The 17,262-nt window shown below is 44.5% G+C and overlaps 3 protein-coding genes across 5 annotated transcripts; 2 read left to right on the forward strand and 1 right to left on the reverse strand.

Moving 5' to 3' along the window:
• Positions 1 to 926: 926 nt before the first annotated feature.
• On the forward strand, positions 927 to 5,040 carry LOC120826078 (putative methyltransferase-like protein 24). Of its 2 annotated transcripts, XM_078081671.1 has the most exons (6): positions 927 to 1,432; positions 2,213 to 2,311; positions 3,044 to 3,180; positions 3,376 to 3,649; positions 3,762 to 3,806; positions 4,308 to 5,040. In XM_078081671.1, the coding sequence occupies exons 1-6, from the start codon at positions 1,058 to 1,060 to the stop codon at positions 4,608 to 4,610; spliced, it is 1,233 nt and encodes a 410-aa protein (XP_077937797.1). In that variant the 5' UTR covers positions 927 to 1,057; the 3' UTR covers positions 4,611 to 5,040. The 2 variants fall into 2 exon arrangements, with proteins under 2 accessions (XP_077937797.1, XP_040043964.2); XM_040188030.2 differs by lacking the exon at positions 3,762 to 3,806 and having other exon boundaries at positions 930 to 1,432.
• Positions 5,041 to 5,669: 629 nt separating this feature from the next.
• wasf2 (WASP family member 2) lies at positions 5,670 to 12,599 on the forward strand. Of its 2 annotated transcripts, XM_078081670.1 has the most exons (10): positions 5,733 to 5,867; positions 6,909 to 6,986; positions 7,072 to 7,235; positions 7,389 to 7,523; positions 7,704 to 7,857; positions 8,650 to 8,767; positions 9,040 to 9,161; positions 9,758 to 9,916; positions 10,172 to 10,659; positions 11,325 to 12,599. In XM_078081670.1, exons 3-10 carry the CDS (start codon positions 7,103 to 7,105, stop codon positions 11,480 to 11,482), a joined length of 1,467 nt encoding a protein of 488 aa, XP_077937796.1. In that variant the 5' UTR covers positions 5,733 to 5,867; positions 6,909 to 6,986; positions 7,072 to 7,102; the 3' UTR covers positions 11,483 to 12,599. The 2 variants fall into 2 exon arrangements, with proteins under 2 accessions (XP_040043963.2, XP_077937796.1); XM_040188029.2 differs by lacking the exon at positions 6,909 to 6,986 and having other exon boundaries at positions 5,670 to 5,867.
• A 430-nt stretch (positions 12,600 to 13,029) lies between these two features.
• gpr3 (G protein-coupled receptor 3) lies at positions 13,030 to 16,226 on the reverse strand. The gene is made up of 2 exons (XM_040188033.2): positions 15,969 to 16,226; positions 13,030 to 14,645 (listed from the first exon to the last, which is right to left on the reverse strand). The coding sequence occupies exon 2, from the start codon at positions 14,617 to 14,619 to the stop codon at positions 13,627 to 13,629; it is 993 nt and encodes a 330-aa protein (XP_040043967.1). The 5' UTR covers positions 14,620 to 14,645; positions 15,969 to 16,226; the 3' UTR covers positions 13,030 to 13,626.
• Between the last annotated feature and the right edge of the window lie 1,036 nt (positions 16,227 to 17,262).

The following is a 17,262-nucleotide window of genomic DNA, read 5'->3' on the forward strand; positions in this document are numbered from 1 at the left end:
ACATCTGCAGCTTGTGTGATTGCATGTGCATACCAGACAGAGAGAGGGAGAGAGAGCGAAAGAAAGCAGATGGGGGAGTTTACTGGCTGCATATTGTGTACAGTTTGTCAACAGGCTGACTAAATAGACTTAGACATGGCCAGAGGAAATGTGTTTGCGCTGACATTCCACTGTATGGTGGATGGTAACACACAACGCTATAAGGAAGAAGGTGCAGTGCAACAGCTCTCTTTCCGACTTTTATTTTGTAGGATACTATACATAATAGCAGTATTTTATTAAAATCCATACCTAGAAAGTTATGTGCCTTCACATACTGTAATGTTATTTCTCAATCAGGGGTAAAACAATTCAGATCTTTGACTTTGCAAGTAAAAATCAACATGTAAGATAGGGATGCTCCACCAGTAAATCCTGCATTCAAAATATATTTCAATAAAACTATTATCAGCTAAATGTAGCTACTCAAAGCAGGCCTAAGAATGTTATTACAGCAAAAAACCCTCCATCCAGTTAGTTATGCATCAGAGGGAGCACATTTTCACAACTTCAGGGTCATAGTCTATAACCACGTACCTTATTTTGTAAAATATATATGCAAAATGTGAATCTCCTAATGAACAAATACGTCAAGCTGTGCAATATTTCACCACTGATACTGGTGAGAGTCATTTCGCTTATCAACAACATTCCCAATCTGAATCTACATTAGCATTTATTTACTTTAGCGTGTGGCCTTTCATTTCATGTGAGTTATGTGAACGTGTAACCCAGTAGGGTTTTTTTAACCAACATTTAGGTTAAATTGAAACTGTGGGTCAAAGAAAAGCTGCATTCACTGTGGCCAAAAGGCCACCTTTGACCGAGGAATGTGCTTCGTCATTGCAACTTTCCCCCTGAGGGCTGAGAAGAAAGGGAAGACTGAGAAGGAGGAGAATAAGGAGACTGGGAAACGGGGAGGAGGGGTGTTCTCAGCAGGGACTTTCCTCCATTCCCCTGCAGAAGAAGCTGGGAAACACCGGCCCGGAGACTCCCCCGGTGTCTGCACGCAGGAAGCATGCGGGGCTGTGCGCGGCGGTGCGGCCGCGGTAGTAGCGTCCCGCTCCCGGGGATCCTTCTCCTCGTCCCACCGTTTCTCCTCGCGCTCCAGCTGCTCGGCGTCGGACCGCGATCACCACGAGCCACGAGGGCGCAGGAGGAGCAGGAGGTGGAGGAGCAGGCGGTGGCCTTCTCCGTTATCAGCATCGAGCCGGAGAGGAGCCCACGTCAACGGGGGTTCCCGCCCCGCCGCCCGGGGTTAGAGGAGGAGGAGGAGGAGCGGGAGGAGGAGGAGGAGGAGGAGGAGGAGGGGGGAGAGGGAGAGAAGGAGGATGGGGAGAGAAGGAAGCTCGCACGCACGTATGAGGATGAGAACGAGATGCACTCGCGCCAGGTACAGCGCGAGAGATTACATTTCATTTCAATGTTTTACACTGCCACAGAACAGATATTGATATGAACAGACTTCTGGCTGGAAAATTAAAAAAAAACATTTAATATTGAATATTAGGTTAAACTACCACTTAATGTGATGCTATATTGCAAACATGAAAACAATAAGTGTAAATGGGAGGAAACTGTACATGTTCAGTTTATGAATACAGATCCCAAAAAAGTCTGCTGCTGTAGTTTCCGTTTATTCATTACGCTGGATCAGTTTGTGGCGCAGGTGAGAGCAGAGGTGAGCACAGCGCTGACCCCTGATCACAAAGAGGTGAAAGCTGTTCTGACCTTTTCCCTTCATCTGTGTGTGTGTGTGCATCTGTCCCCTCTTTCCCGCGTTTCCCTCACTCCTCACGCCCTCTCTCTTTTACTCTCTTTTTCTCGGTCTCTTTTTCTGCCCAAAGCTAAACTCTCTGACTCATTCTAGTGAATCATCCCCCCCGTCCACCACCCCATAAACACTCCCTACGCAGGTTGCCATGGTGACCACAGGGTTCAGTGTGAGGGGGGGAGGCTTTGTGTGTGTGTGTGTGTGTGTTTGTATGTTACAATGCCTCAGGCAAATGTGTTACCAGCCGGACTGAGGTCAGAGGTTATGACCTGCCTCCTCTGCATTTATACCTGGGGCAGGAGGGTGCAGGAAAAATGGACTCAAACACGCACACTAGTGTCATTCATATTCATGTATATTGATATAATAAATTGGTATGTATTCTGTGCATCTTCCCAGATGGGATCCAAAACACTGGAGGTGCAGCCGTGGGCGGCAGACGGACCGTCCTTCACAGCAGAACTCGATCGTATCATCGCGTATGTTACCAGGCCACAGGTGGGCTCCCCAGAACATCATCTAAACAACAATAGTGCTTTCAATGTGTGACATTCGTGAATGCACTTTAAAAGCCCACTAATATCATAAACACTATCTAAACTCAATTTAGACAAATCTAATTGTATTTGCTATATGCGGTGTATTTTTACTGTGTTAAACTTCGGCATTTTGTTCAAATGGAAGAGAGCCCCGACCACCAGGTAGGGAACCACTGGTCACAACCATTGAACCCTCTCTGTACTCGTTAAGAATACACTCTGGCCAGCTGCAGCTCTAATGTAGCCAAGAGTTAAAACCTGCCAAACTTTAAAAATAATCAATAAAATCTTCACTTTTCCAACTACTTCACTTCTTCAACTGCAGACTCCCAGTGCGGGGGTTAACATAGCAGTAATATGATCAGTCAGGCGCTGTCAACATCCTGCCAGCAGATTTCTGGAAAATCTGAAGCCAGTAAGGACTTTCAGTGCCACCCTTATGTAACACTGGATGCTATGGGACTGGGAAGAAAACCTATTAAACCAAGTACGCTGTGTTGATTATTCAATACCTGAAATAAATTGCGATTGCTCTCAAATTGACATAAATTACCAAAAAATAACTTCCATTACTTAATGCAAGGAGACCGCTCGCTCACTCTTTGAAATGTTCCTACAAATTTTACCAGGCAAGCGCTTACTCTGAACAGCTTATCTCATGTGACCCTCTCCTCTCTTTCTACATCTCCAGCTGAACTGCTCCAGGGTTTTGTCTCCAGGTGAGGCTCAGGCAGCCCAGGCCCCCGCTGATTCACCCCACTGGCTGCTGTGTGCTGAGGACTGGCTCCTTCCAGCAGCAGATACGCCGTGTGTTGCATACTCCTTTCGGTATGCTCATATGTCTGCAGAATATGTCCATGCGTCCGCACATGGGCTGTGATTATTATGCATTCATATTGCTGCCAGAATTGGAATAAACAGTGCAATGCATATTTAATCATGCATGCAATAATCTTCAAACCCCCTTTTTTCTCCCTTGCCACTCTGTCTATCTTCTTGTTGTTTTTCTTGCTTTCTCTATAGTATGGATGGGTTGGACGACGATTTTCTTAAGACTGTGTTAGGGCTGGGATGTGAAGTCCACAGTTTTGATCCCAGCAGCTCCCGTGCATCTGGTGGTTACCGTGGCAACAGTTTGGCCAGCAACCATGGTGATGGAGGCGTGGTCAGTGTCAGCCAGCACAAGATGTGGCTGGAGTGGCGAGCCCCAAGGAAGCGCAAGCCGGGGACAAGAAGCAACCTGGGTAGTGTTTCTCAAACACTGGCAGACATCATGGCATCTCTGGGACATCACACAGTAAGACACACACACACACAGACATATGGAAAAAGAGTGCCAAACGAACATACTTTAGAGTCTTTTCACCCCAATATGCCCAGAAAGCTGTCTTACTTGAATGTTCCCATAGCAACAGGGCTCTGCGCCATCCCTGGCTGCCATGGCAACAACTCAAGTAAGTGAATCACACATTGGCCCAATTACATCCTGCAGCCACAAGAGGGACCCACGTTCTTACAGTTTGAGTATTGTTTGACTATACAAAGTGGTTAAAGACTTTGATTAATGACATTTTCAAGTTTTTGGATTAACTGATTATGTCGTTGATTCCAAAGCAAGAAGGATGCAATGGAAAGCTGTTTCAATAACATTAAAAAATCACATGTTTCTGGGAGCTATTAATTTGGAGTTATTATTTAGTTATTTTTTCTTATGTGCTGTTATTAAGTATTAAGTATTCATAGTTTTGGTTAATTCGTTGGTTAATTGGATAACCAATTAATTGGGCAATACTGTGGGCACCTGGAGGTTATTTAAAGGATTAGCCTCATATGGAAAGTTAAAAACGAATTTGCAAGACACAATTTATCATGTTTATTTTGAATACATGTGTGTGCAGTGTTACAGAACAATATTTAATGTCTCGTTTTTTCCCTATGTTCTGTATCCTCTTTAGGTTCATTTCCTGTATGCAGACCTGCTAAGTGCTGAGTGGCGAATTTTCCAGAACTGGATCGAGTCGGGAACTCTGCAGAGCGTTCATCATCTGGTTGTCCGGATTCATCTGCAATGGGCAGGGTTCGAGGTGGGCGGAACCAATGAGGAAGTGCTGCGCTATTGGTTCAGTGTCCTGTGGGGTCTCCAAGCTTCTGGACTCAAGCTGGTCCACAGCTCTGCAGGAGAGGGGCACAACGTCCTCAAACAGACTGTAGCAAATACATACAGCTCCTACATACTCAGTTGGGTCAACACAGGGTGACGACACATGACTGAGCTCAAGTGTACACCCATGGTCAAACATTGTTTATGGCCTGAAACAAGAAGCAGAAGTTCTGCCTTTGTGTGACTCCACTTTAAGACGAAATACTGTTGTTTGAAAGATTGAAGAGCTGTCTGGCAGGTAGCAACACATTTTCAGGGTTTTTTATGACTTTATCAGTATAATATATTGCATCATACAATGGGGTCCTTTTTGGATTGATGTGATCCAGCTGAACTTTGAGTGTAGATTCAGCAGATTATTTAATGAATTGTGTATCTCTTATAGGCCTAAAATGCTCTAATGTGCAATCATTCTTTGGATTGAAGAGTGTATTTAATTAAAGTGAGCATATTAGTGCCTATGTGAAAGAAAAAAATAAACACAATGACACAATGAAACACATAATAAAGCCAGAAATCCTTCACTACCATTTTCTCTTTTCTCGGGGAATCCCGGTCAACCGTGGCAACAAAAGGTTGTAATTTCATAAAAATATGGGTAACATTTCCCAGTTTGGGGTCTTAATATAATATATACATTACAATGCCATTTGTGACTTCTGGCAGAAACAATGTTCTTCAATGTTGTAACATCTATGTTGATCAAAAGAAGTTTGATAAGCCAAGTATGTAATTTCCTCTCTCCATAGGCCGCGTACAAAACTGTGTCATTCCTACCATGAACCACGACTTCCCTTTTCTCGGATGATTGTTTAATCTTTACTGGTTTGCCACTTTGCCTCTGCCACCATAAATCGTATGTACTTCCAGTTTAGATGGGCTGAGTTGAGGTTGAAGGATGCACTTTACTCTGACCAAGGAAGGCTCACCGGGCCGCCATTTGTCTTCATAAGTGCTTTTCTCAACAGTGAGCTTTAATGCATGAAGCTCAATGCCAGTCATTTCTCGGACGCGTTCCAACTCGCTAGAGCGCACGCAAGAATGTGCTTCTGCCTCCACCCTACGTTACGCAAATAACGGACAGACGTCTGCCACTAGTCAGGGCGGAGCTGCGCTATTTGCGTTGAAACTTCCACATCCTGTTTTTGGCCAAATTAGGTGACAAGCGCAGTATCCAATCAGCTGCGAGGAAGTCAGCACGTCGACCAATCAGAAGTTCGCAATCCCGGGACGTGGTCAATCTGTTTGGCTTCTCTGTGTACTGTACCGCCGAACGTTTCTGGTGGAAAGCTTGACAGGAGATAACACCCAGACTGTACATGTAAGAGAGATACAACGGCTTTCAGTTTTTACGGTAAGTAAATAGACTTAGTCTGTGTTATATTCATAAAGTAAAGGGCGAAATTACACGTTCGTGTGTCTGTTCCTTCGATACTGGAGGCGCCGACAAGTTACTTCCTGCTCCGACAAGGCCGAGATCCCATGTCACATTTTAGCCCATTTGAGCTAAGCTGTATGTTAGCGTGTAGCGTTTCCCACTGTTGTGTACAGTTTTTTTGTGTGTGTAGCCCAGAGAGTTAGCTTATTAGCGAAACATAAACCATTCAGGGTGCCCGTGTGACAGAGAAGGGTTGACTGTACGTCACTGCTCATATCTCTTAACCACACACAGCGGAACTCGAGTCAACTGGGTTCAGCTGTTAGTTCTTCCCCCTTTCAATAAAATAAAAAAAAAAAACATTAGGCTCGTTGACATGTGAACTCAAAGAAAATGCAGAATTGAAAACCACCTAGTCATGACACTCGTACACGACCTCACCATTATGTTAAGCTCCAACGTTAACGTGAAAAAGCTTGTAATTAGACAATGCTGCCTGGAGGATGTGCAGTCACTGCATGTATGCAAGTTGTCATCTGCATATATACGTTACTTCACTATTATATGTTGAGTTTACTTTGTCACTATCTATCCAATTTGTTTTGGAAATATTCACATTTCTGTGAGCATAATTGTGCAAAAATCGTTACCTCTCGATTGTATTAGGCTCCATTGTTGCATCTTGACGTGGACAAACTTCCATCTACAGAAAAATAACCTTATATGGAGCATTCATGAGTGCGTCTCATGCGTTTTGTACAACAGTTAACCGGCAGAATTAACTAGTTTTTTTCAGAAGCCATTCTACTAAATATGTATATATTCTGGTCTTGCTTAAAAGGGATGGATGTAGATTGAAAGTCACACGTTTTAGTTTTGCTTCTGCTTTTGGCTGTCTGGTAGGGTTTATTTATACACGCGTGTCTTGATCACGTGACTCATTTGGTGTAACAAATGTTTTCGCATCAGATCGTTTGTTGACCAATGCGATGATTGTCTTATTCTTATAAACCCAAGGTTTAAAACTGTTAAATATTCTTATTGAATATTTGCCAGTAGGCTAATTGAAGACTCAACAGTTTCTGATTTTGATTTGTAAGTATCAAAGCTTCAGTGCTGCCTATTCAATCCCTTTTATGTTGCACGTCTTAAGCCTAATTCACCTTCTCTTCTTCATCAGGGTTGGGCACCTCTGCCCACAACGTCCCACCATGCCTCTGGTTACGAGGAACATAGAGCCACGGCATGTGTGTCGCCAGACCATCCCTGCCAACATTCGCAGTGAACTGGAATGTGTCACTAATATAACCCTGGCCAACATCATCCGTCAGCTCGGCAGCCTCAGTAAGTGTTTGTGTTGAGGTGTCATAACATGTGAGTTAAATGTTTTTTGACACGTGGCAAAAATTGTGCGTTCTTATGAAAGGTTTTATTGGAACGGATTTTTGAAGACGCACGGGACAAATGCGCTAATCTGGGAATGATGTGTGTGCGTAGGCAAATATGCAGAGGATGTATTTGGGGAGCTGTTCGTCCAGGCTAAAGCCTTTTCGCTGAGAGTTAATACACTGGGAGATCGAGTGGATCGCCTGCAGGTTAAAGTCACCCAGCTGGACCCAAAAGAAGAGGAGGGTAAGTACTCCTGAATGTTGCTGTTACTATCACTGAATGTGGCTAAATATAGCACATAGTGGAATATACCGATTTTTGCATTGACCCATTCAGCTTCCATATTAATATAACAGCCTTCTCTTCAGCGCAATGAATATTCAATAACATTCTCTCTATTTCATCGGCCTGTTTCTCTCTCAGTCTCCCTTCAGGCCATCACTACCCGTAAGGCTTTCCGCAGCAGTCTGACCCAGGACCAGCAGCTGTTCACCAGGCCATCTCTCCCAATGCCTGTACAGGACACCTACAAGACCTGCAATCCGCCACCGCCACTCAACTACCTCAGCCAATACCGGTAGGGCTTCAGCAGACTCACGCAGATACACCTCCATGGCTCGGCTTCATTTGTTGGAACATATAATGCATGGAATACTAAGAAGATGTTATATTAAATGTCATTACTATAGATTATTTAAATCCACCTGTATGGACCATATGGATCAATGAGTAGGTCTCAAAAGAAGGTGGACTATTACTATTATTTAGATATATATAATCTTCATTAGGTCTTCTAGAATAGATCTAGTCAACGTGTGAAAGGTACATTTATTTTGTTGATTTGAAGGACAATTTTGTCAAGCAAACAATTCATAAAAAACTGTCAAGTCAAGTTTGACTTGTTTTATATTAAATGTTAATACATCTGCTAAGCATACTACTAAGTAATATAAATCAAGAAAAACCCCACCATATGTGTCACAGTCCAACTGACACACATCTCGAGATCTTCAACATGAATTGTGCACTAGGCATTACATGTCATCGGAAGAAGGATTAATTAGAAACCAGAACGGAAGGGGGCTGTGGGTGAAGTCTACATAATCAGTAACCACAGCGGTGTCATCCGAGATAAGCAGAGTGAGGGTTTAAGTTTGTACAATTTTGTTACAAAGACCATCTGTGTGAGAGGTCTGAATGGGATCATTGTGTGGATTTGACATTTCTTTACAGCGTTTTTGTTCCCCTTTTGAATTCTGTCTTTTATTGGAATTATAAGGGGAAGTCTGATTATGGCTTGTTGGTTTACTGCCACAGAAGACACTAAGTGTAGCGGAGACTCAAATGTTCTTAAAACTGTTGATTACAGGGACGATGGGAAGGAGGCCCTGAAGTTTTACACTGATCCCTCCTACTTCTTTGATCTGTGGAAGGAGAAGATGCTGCAGGACACCAAGGACATCATGAAGGAGAGACGCAAGCACAGGGTAAAGCACATGAACATTCTCACGAGTAGCTTGTTGCGCAATGCCTTTTTAGTATTCATCTTCTCATGTTTGTCCTGCTTGTTTCTATCTTATTGTCTTGTTTTGATTCTGTCCTGCCGATGGTCACTGAAACGTTGCCGAAAGAGAATTTGGTTTAATAAAGTGTACACACACAAAACAAGTAACATGACAGCTGTTACAAGTGGACATTGTTAAATATAAGCTATTCCAACCCCATGTGACTCTTTTTTCTCTCTATCCTTTCTGAGTAGAAGGAGAAGAAAGACAATCTTAACCAACGGACACTCAATCCACGAAAGATCAAAACCCGGAAGGATGAATGGGAACGCCGAAAGATGGGGGAGGAGTTCGTGGACCCAAAGAATGATTTGATGTAAGTTGAGTCTGTGACGGGAGGGGGGAGGGGGGGGGGGTCTATGCTGTCCAGTAACAAGAAAAGGATGGTTTGATGTCGACACAGTTAAAGGCCCCCATGGAAAATTCCACTCTCTCCTGTCCTATCAAGTAATCTGTACACTGTGGTATGGTTGGTATGTCCTGTCTGAAGATGTTCTCAGGGGGTTGGGTGTGAAGTTGGCCTTCAATGGCAAATTGCAGTAAACAAACACACGAGTCACAGAAGGCCATAGGGTTTTTCTGCTGTGGGTTATTTATTTGTCTCCACGTTTTTATCAAATTAAAAGACAATAAACAACAATCTGTTTTTAAATGTATTGGTTAGAAGTATTGATCTAGATCGCTTGCTTCTCTTTTAACTCAATCACTGCTCAGACGTAATGAGTGAAACAATCTCCACACTTTGCCAGTGAAAGAGCTCTTTATTCGTAAACAAATGAGCAAAATGCACATGACCTACAACTGCTGTGTGGATCCCATTATCAACAACGTACTTCGGATGCCAAGGTTTCAGAGAATCAAGATGCAAACTCTTATTTTGGGCGGAAAGTGATGTTTTAAATTTGTTTTAAGGAATTCTTCTGAGGGCCTAAATGGCAGTATTGGATCTGGAGATGGCTTCACTTCCGAAGGCCTCGAGATGAGTACCGGCTCCTACGCTTATGAACCTGGCTCTCCTCTCTCTCCTCCTGGCCCCGATGACTTCCTGCCTCCTCCACCTCCAGACATTGCGTAAGTAGGATCTTGGATGCGAGCCGGCACATGCTGCCGCCCTCTGCTTCATGTGCTGAATGTACAATGCTCCGCAGTCCTAAACACCATCCTCTTAAGATTATCGGGTTCCACAGCAGCAAAATACGGTTATAGAACTATTCACTTTCAGTCTCTTAAACAGGCTTCTGATATTGCAGCTGCACAAACATTGGTTGCTTGGAGCAAATGAAGACTCCTAACTTCTCCTCAGCTCAATATTTAACTCTTTTTTAGGTATAGTGACGGAGGATACGGAGTTCCAACCCCAAAGAGTCCAAGCCACCCTCCTCCTGCTCCCCCCATGGCTTCTCCCCCTCCCAACTCTCGCCCCAACCTCGCCCCTCCCCCTGCACCTCCTCCCCCTCCCCCAGCCCCTGGCTTTGGGGTTCCACCGCCTCCTCCTTCCTTTGACACCCCACCTTCCCCTCCTCCGTTCTCCTCCTCCCCCTCTGCCTATCCCTCCCCACCTGCTCCCCCTCCTCCACCTACTATGTCCAATATTCCTCCTCCTCCACCACCACCTATGCCTGCAGGTTGTAGCGGGGGTGGTCCACCTCCTCCTCCACCTCCTCCACCTCCCCCTGGCCCACCTCCCTCATCCTTTGACCGCTCCGCCCAGCCTCCTCCCACCGTTACGGCGACCCAAGCTAGCTCTGCTCCAAAAGCTCAGCCAGAGTCAGCCGATGATCCTCGCAGTGACCTGCTGCAGGCCATCCGACAAGGTGAGACACCACCCGAAACACATGTGGAATTTACAGATGTGGAATGGATCTGTGGAGCTGTCAAAGTTACTTCTTACTACTTAATCATTCTCAGATGAGGATTTTTGAAAACCTTAATGATTTTGTTCAGTCGCTTCCTTGGTCTAACTTCTCAATGTTTCACAAACTTCCCCGTGCACGTTGGTCGTAATGTCCATAATCACCAAAATCCTATCTAAATGTAAACTTGATGATGATTCCGTAGATGCACAACCACGTCTCTTTATCAGCTTTTCCGTTGTATACATTTTGAAGCGTCGGCTCACAAGCTATGACGTAGTGAGTCTAAATGTAAAATGGTGAAATGAGGCACTAAATTTAGCAGCTTCAGCAAAGTTTGCTGACGGGGGGAGGTTCCTATCCACTTACAGCTACCCTTTTGTAAAGACCTCACTCCATGGTGTTGCCAATGGCTAGAAACTCAAGTACACTTTACTCATAGTTAGAATGTTTTGGTTAAGTAAAATTCTCAATGTAGAACCTTTGATTGTATTTACCGGCTGGTACCTTTTTCACCTAAATGTCACACGACATATTCTACCACTGCTTACGTATGAAATATACAGTACCTTCTGTCATGAAGTACAACACATACTCACTCACTCACTGTAACTGACGCCCTTTAGGTTTCAACCTGCGCAAAACGGAGGCCCAGCGGGAGCAGGAGAAGAGGGATCACATCGGCAATGATGTGGCCGCCATCCTGTCCCGTCGCATCGCTGTGGAGTGCAGCGACAGCGAGGACGACTCCTCCGAGTTTGGCGAGGAAGAGTGGTCTGATTAATGGTTCTTCCCTTTTCAGCTTGACAACCACCTCTGTACTTTTCCTCTGCCTTTAACAACAGCGTTGTGTTTCCATTCCAATCCCCTCAAGTACCAGTGAAGCAAAGGTCCCCGCTCTCTGTGTGTCAGAGTGCAAGTGACCTGTTACTAATCACATTCCCTGAACCATTTGTTTTTATTTATCCAACATTATTTCGATAACGTCCAAATTGGAGTGTGAGTGTGCCTGGCTGTATCCCCATTTCCCCCCATTGAATGACACAGCGCTGTAATTTGGTTGTTGTCTAGATTTCTGATTTGATCGGCTTTAGTATTTTCTGGCGAAAGATAAAAGAGATACAGTACACCTGAATGTGCTCAATAGGAAGACACAAAGCGTTGACGTCAAAACATTCCCACTCCGATTATGTGATGAATTAAATGTAAATTTTATGTAACATTGAATCATATCTAAAGATAATTATGCAATCCTTTCATATCCCTTTTTAAAGCACCACTTTGTTAATTACTTCTCCTTTCTTCACTCTGGTATTCTTTCTTTCTGTGGTTGTCATGAGAACAATTCACACGGGATGGAACGTGTTTGTAGTTCAGAAACCTTCATGTATTAATTATTCAGCGTAACGGGGGGAGCGATGGCTCATGGCAAACACCTGGGGTGTTCGACGCGATCACCATCCTCAACGCATGTAGACATGTGACACAAACGTGATTAATTTTGTCTTGTCGTTGACCTTCGTTACGCAATTCCTTTTCTGCAGATTTTCTTTTGAAGTTTTTGTGGGGATCAAATCTTTGTTTACTTTTCTGTGGAGACGGAGGCAGCGTTTCTCCTGCTGCCCAATTAGTGCCTTTTTTAATACTGCATTTAGCTGTCAATGATGGTTTATTTTGGGCATCCACACTGGCAACGGATCAGCTTCTTCCAAAAATATCACCAGTCAAATGTGGAACTGACTGATGTTTAGTGTGGACTTCATATTTCTTAAGTGCCTTTTTTATTTTAAATGTGCCTGTGTTAAAGCACAAACACACAGCATGTCTTGCCAAAGCTTCTCCTGCCTTAAATTTGCATATGATTATTGTTATTCCAATAAAGAGAGGGAATTACGGAGTAATTGTTTAGATTTCTTTCTGGTGAGAATGAATGTTGTGATGTATTGAATAACAAGGATCCTGAGAATTTAAAGCCTTGGCAAAAGACTCCTCAGTTTACCCGTGAGTCATGATACGAAGAGTATCAGTGGTGGAACGCTGCCAACTGTGTAGGGAGTGAGAAAATGAATCAATTGGATTAAAGTCGAGAAATTGAGTAGGCAATGAGAAAAACCGTTTACATAATCAAGTTATCCTCACAGGAAGACTTCTTTGTGGGTTTTAAAAGAACGTGGTGGATGCAGGGTGATGGTAACACACCAAATAATTTAGGATACAGGAATAGAAATCAGGAAAGCAGCGGCCTGTGCCTAATCCAGTTAGAGACCGAGAGATAAAGGCAAACGTACTAAAAGCCTCAGCAGCAAGAAGAAGAGTGCTGACGTCGGCCAGTAGAGAAAAAAAAGCATATTTATTATTCATCAATATAAAATATTCATTCATTTCAAAAAGGCTGTGCAAACTGAACCTATGGTCAGTACCTTCAAACGGCCTTCAACAGCATGTGCAAAATAGAATCTCAAAAATCTAGAACATTGTGGTTTTGCCATTCAAGTAAATACAATTGGGCTTTGGATCACAATTCATTACACTCTGATAAGCTTACATTTAAAGCCCGTCCTTTCCTCTCCTCAATAAAGTGCCAATGGTGATTGAATCCACTTTCTCTGAGTGGGGCTGTATAGAGCATCCCTGTGATTGTTTCAGTCCGGGGATCCAGTGGAGCTACAATTGACTGATAATGAGGCACAAAGTACACACAAGACAGTACATTTAGTCCCAAAATGGCTACTTGCCAGGACAGTGCAGAACATTCTGATTAGCAGACGGACTTCATCTCCCGCAGAAGAGCTTCTTGCATGTGTGGGAGACTTCATGTTCTGGATCTGGATGATAGTCAATGCAGCGGTGTGTTTATCTTGGCACACAAACAGTGATATGTCTGGCATAGATCTATGTGGTGGTTTGAGTCTGGCGAGGTTTGGCAGTCTACACGTCAACAGGGTAGTGTATTTGTGGGTTTTGAGAGCATCTATGCGGGCAACAGGCCTGGAGCAGGACCTTACGAATGTCTTTGTTTCTCAGACTGTAGAGTATCGGGTTCAGCAGCGAGCTGCCTGCCGCCGGCAACAAGGTGGCGTAGGTGTACAGGGGAGGGCTGGATGCATCTCCTAGCAGCCCCCACAGGGAGAAAGGCATCCAGCACCCCACAAACACACTGAGAATCACGATCAGCCGCGAGAAGCCCCTCCCACTGCTGTGTTTGCTTGCATATGAGTGGTTGGTGGGCAGGAAGTGTCTTTGGGTAGCGATGGCGTGGGCGTGCCGCCTTGCCACTCGACAGATCCCAGCGTACAACTGCAGGGTTACCATGACAACTACCAGGAAGCCACCACACAGCAACGATAGGTAAGTCCGGGTCAGAGGTCGCGCCACAGAACAGGTGTTTGGCTGTCCTAGGCAGTGCCATCCCATTGCAGGTCCCGCCCCGATGAAACATGCGCCCAACCAGACCAGCAGCAGGAGGATAGCGGCTCGGTGACGAGATTCGCTGGAGCCGTAGGTGAGGGCGTGACTTAGCGACAGGTAGCGGTCCAAAGCGACACCCATCAGGCTACAGAGCGAGGCAGTCAGCGATGTCACCAGCAGTCCTGAGGTCAGCAATTCTGACCAATCACTGGGCTCAACACAGAACAGGAAGAGGAAGTGCAAGATCAGAGCAACACCTGCCAGCAGATCTGCCAATCCGAGGCTGGCAAGCAGCAGGAAAACGGGCGCACGTAGAGACGGGGTAGCCAAGATGGTGGTGACCACGACTGCGTTTTCTGTGGCAATGAGAGTTCCTGACACACACAGGGCCACGCCCCACACCGTGAGGGGCGGGACTTCATAAGTAGATGAGCTGTCCAGTTGGTCCAGAGGGGAGAAGGGGTCTGCACCCGAGGACTCATCCCAGCCTAAGTCAGAGGCATTCAGGATCATGGCTTTTCAGCAGTCACACAGACAACCTAAGAGAGGAAAAAAAAGATTGTTGGCATCAACTCTAACGGATCAGTATCTTCCTCATTTGTCATTTAAACAGCCTTTCCTCGACCAGAAGCTGTGGTGTATGTCTGTGGAGCTACTGGAGGCCGGCAGAGCAGAAGAGGGTTTAATGGGGTATTGAAGAGTTTAAGATGTCACACTCTTGTAATCTAAAGCAGTTGAGCTTTATAGAAATCGATTATCAAACCATTAAAGAGTATAAGATTTCCCTGCACTGAAATATCTTGCCCTTAGTTATTTTGTCTTGTTTGTTTTATAAATTATCATACAGAGCGATTTAAAAAAATACATCTAATATGCTCCATATTTTTCTATTTCCGATTTCTAGCCCAAACCCATCTTGTCCCTGGTTGCGTTTTAATTATGAGTGGGATAATAATAATAATAATAATAATAGCTATCCTTTACACTGTAATTCAAAATATGCACTTACAGAACACAATCAGATTATCAGCATCATTATAATGAACCATCTGTACTTCATTTTTTTTCTTAACTTTTGCCAGTAAAAATGCTCATGTTTCTCATAATCTCATATACAGCATCTTATAGCCTTCTCGCTCCTGACATGTCATTGACGTCACGGAAATCACATGAATCAATATGAAGGATGATCTGAACGTTCCCGAAACATGAACGCATGACTGCTATTAATCATTTTCTTGTTTGTTTTTTAATTTACTCTGGATCCGAGTTACTGGCATCCAAATTTAACTTTTTTTACACTTTCCAGAAGCATCAAACATCTTAAATATCTTTTCATGATGTTATGATGGGTCAAATTGAATCTGTAAACAGACTTTCAGATGCAGTTAGCGAGGCTGCACTCTAATGTGCAAACATGATGTTCAACTACAGGCATGTGCAAACCTCGGACAGATTCTATGCATGCTTCATTATTGAGAGCGCTCGTGCTGTTCATTGGGCTATTTAAAGAATCTCGGTTACAGATTAAGACGCCCGTGCTCTCTGGTATGGTATCTGCTTGTTCTTTAGCACATGTCGATCTGTACTGTACGCCAGCTGAAAGGAAATTCCACAGGATAACTAAAGGATAAATTATATTTTAAGATCATTTATTTTGGATTGTTAAAAGATTGTATTTTTTAAAGCTATTCGGGGTCTTCCGTCCAGAGGCGCAGGAGGAAAATCCCAATCCCCCGTGCGGAAGACCATGTTGTATAATACACTTGCAGGTTCATTGCGCCACAGAGGATGTCCCCCGCACATGCACACATATCGCATGGACACGTGCTATAGGCTATATGATAGATCATGCATCTTACCTTGCAACAGATTCGCTCTCTCCTCTTTCAAGATCCAAGCCAAATGATGGAGATGTGGTGATGCCGTCGTGGTGATGCTCGGTGCCAGTCTAATTAAGACGAGAGTCCTTTTGTGCGGCACGCGCTCCTGTCTTCATCAAAGTAACCCCAAATTCTCACTTGGCGTCTCTTGCATCTCCTTTTCTTCAGTCCCTCCGAAGCGCTCATGGGAGGCAGAATGGGTGCTCCTGCGCGCGGACTCATCCACAAGAGAGCCTGTCTGACGTCATCGACTGGTGCGGTCGACCAATGAGCCATCGGCATCGAGGACGCGCGGAGAGTGGAGGGAGGGGGTGCACGGGGAGTAATTTCATTCAGAAAAATGCGGCAACTCTGTGGCCCCTCCCACTGCGGTTTACTCTCGCTCTCATTTCTTGTAAATGACCACCGACAAACCGCTTCCCCTCCACCCCACACAGACACACACATACGGTCTCAATTAAGACCCGGGCGCCCGGTTGATTGAGACGATGGTGTTTTGGTTAGTTGGGGTTGGGCGGGGCTCAGAGGGGTGGAGCCGCGGGGCTCAGGGCCGGCGCTGTCCACGGTGCTGAAGCGCATCAGAATGAGTCACGGGGGGAGCAACAATATTCTGTGGTTTGACTCCACGACCTGAATGAAAGGACAAGGACAGAAGTGTGCCGGCATCGCTAAAACAGAGATACGGCATTCACGTTAGTTAGTTTATCATTATTTGTATTCTTGTCATTTGTGTTGATGCCTCAAAATTCATCTTAGACTTGAGTATACGTGTTGTTAAAGAAAACAAACACACACACACACAAAAGGTGAATACCATTTAAATGATGAGGTTGATTAAATAATAACCCTAAACTATTTTAGAATGTGAGTCATGAGCATACGCATGTGTTAAGCTTTAAATGGTGAGAATGAACAAAATCAAGATAGCAATAATCGTGCTTGTTTTCTATTGTATTGATTTCTTTTTGATTTGAGCTTCCTAACACGTCGGCCTGCCTGCACTGTGTTCAGCAGGAGATTCAAGTCTTCCCCGGCTTCATAGTGAGCGTGGGTGCTGCAGGGTGGGCTGAGCGGTTGTCTGCGTGGTCGCGCATATTAATGCACTTACAGGGGGAATCTCGTCCTTCTCGAGCCATATAAGGAAGCACTTCCTGCCAACACACAGCCCGCCTACGTCATCCAAAGGATCCGAGACGCAACGTTTGTCACCTTCACAATTTTGAGCAACTCCAAATTTCTCTGAAATCACAGTTGCTTTTCTTACCTGAAGACT

The sequence above is a fragment of the Gasterosteus aculeatus genome, chromosome 10 (genome assembly GCF_964276395.1).
Source record: "Gasterosteus aculeatus chromosome 10, fGasAcu3.hap1.1, whole genome shotgun sequence".
Lineage (NCBI taxonomy): Eukaryota > Metazoa > Chordata > Actinopteri > Perciformes > Gasterosteidae > Gasterosteus > Gasterosteus aculeatus.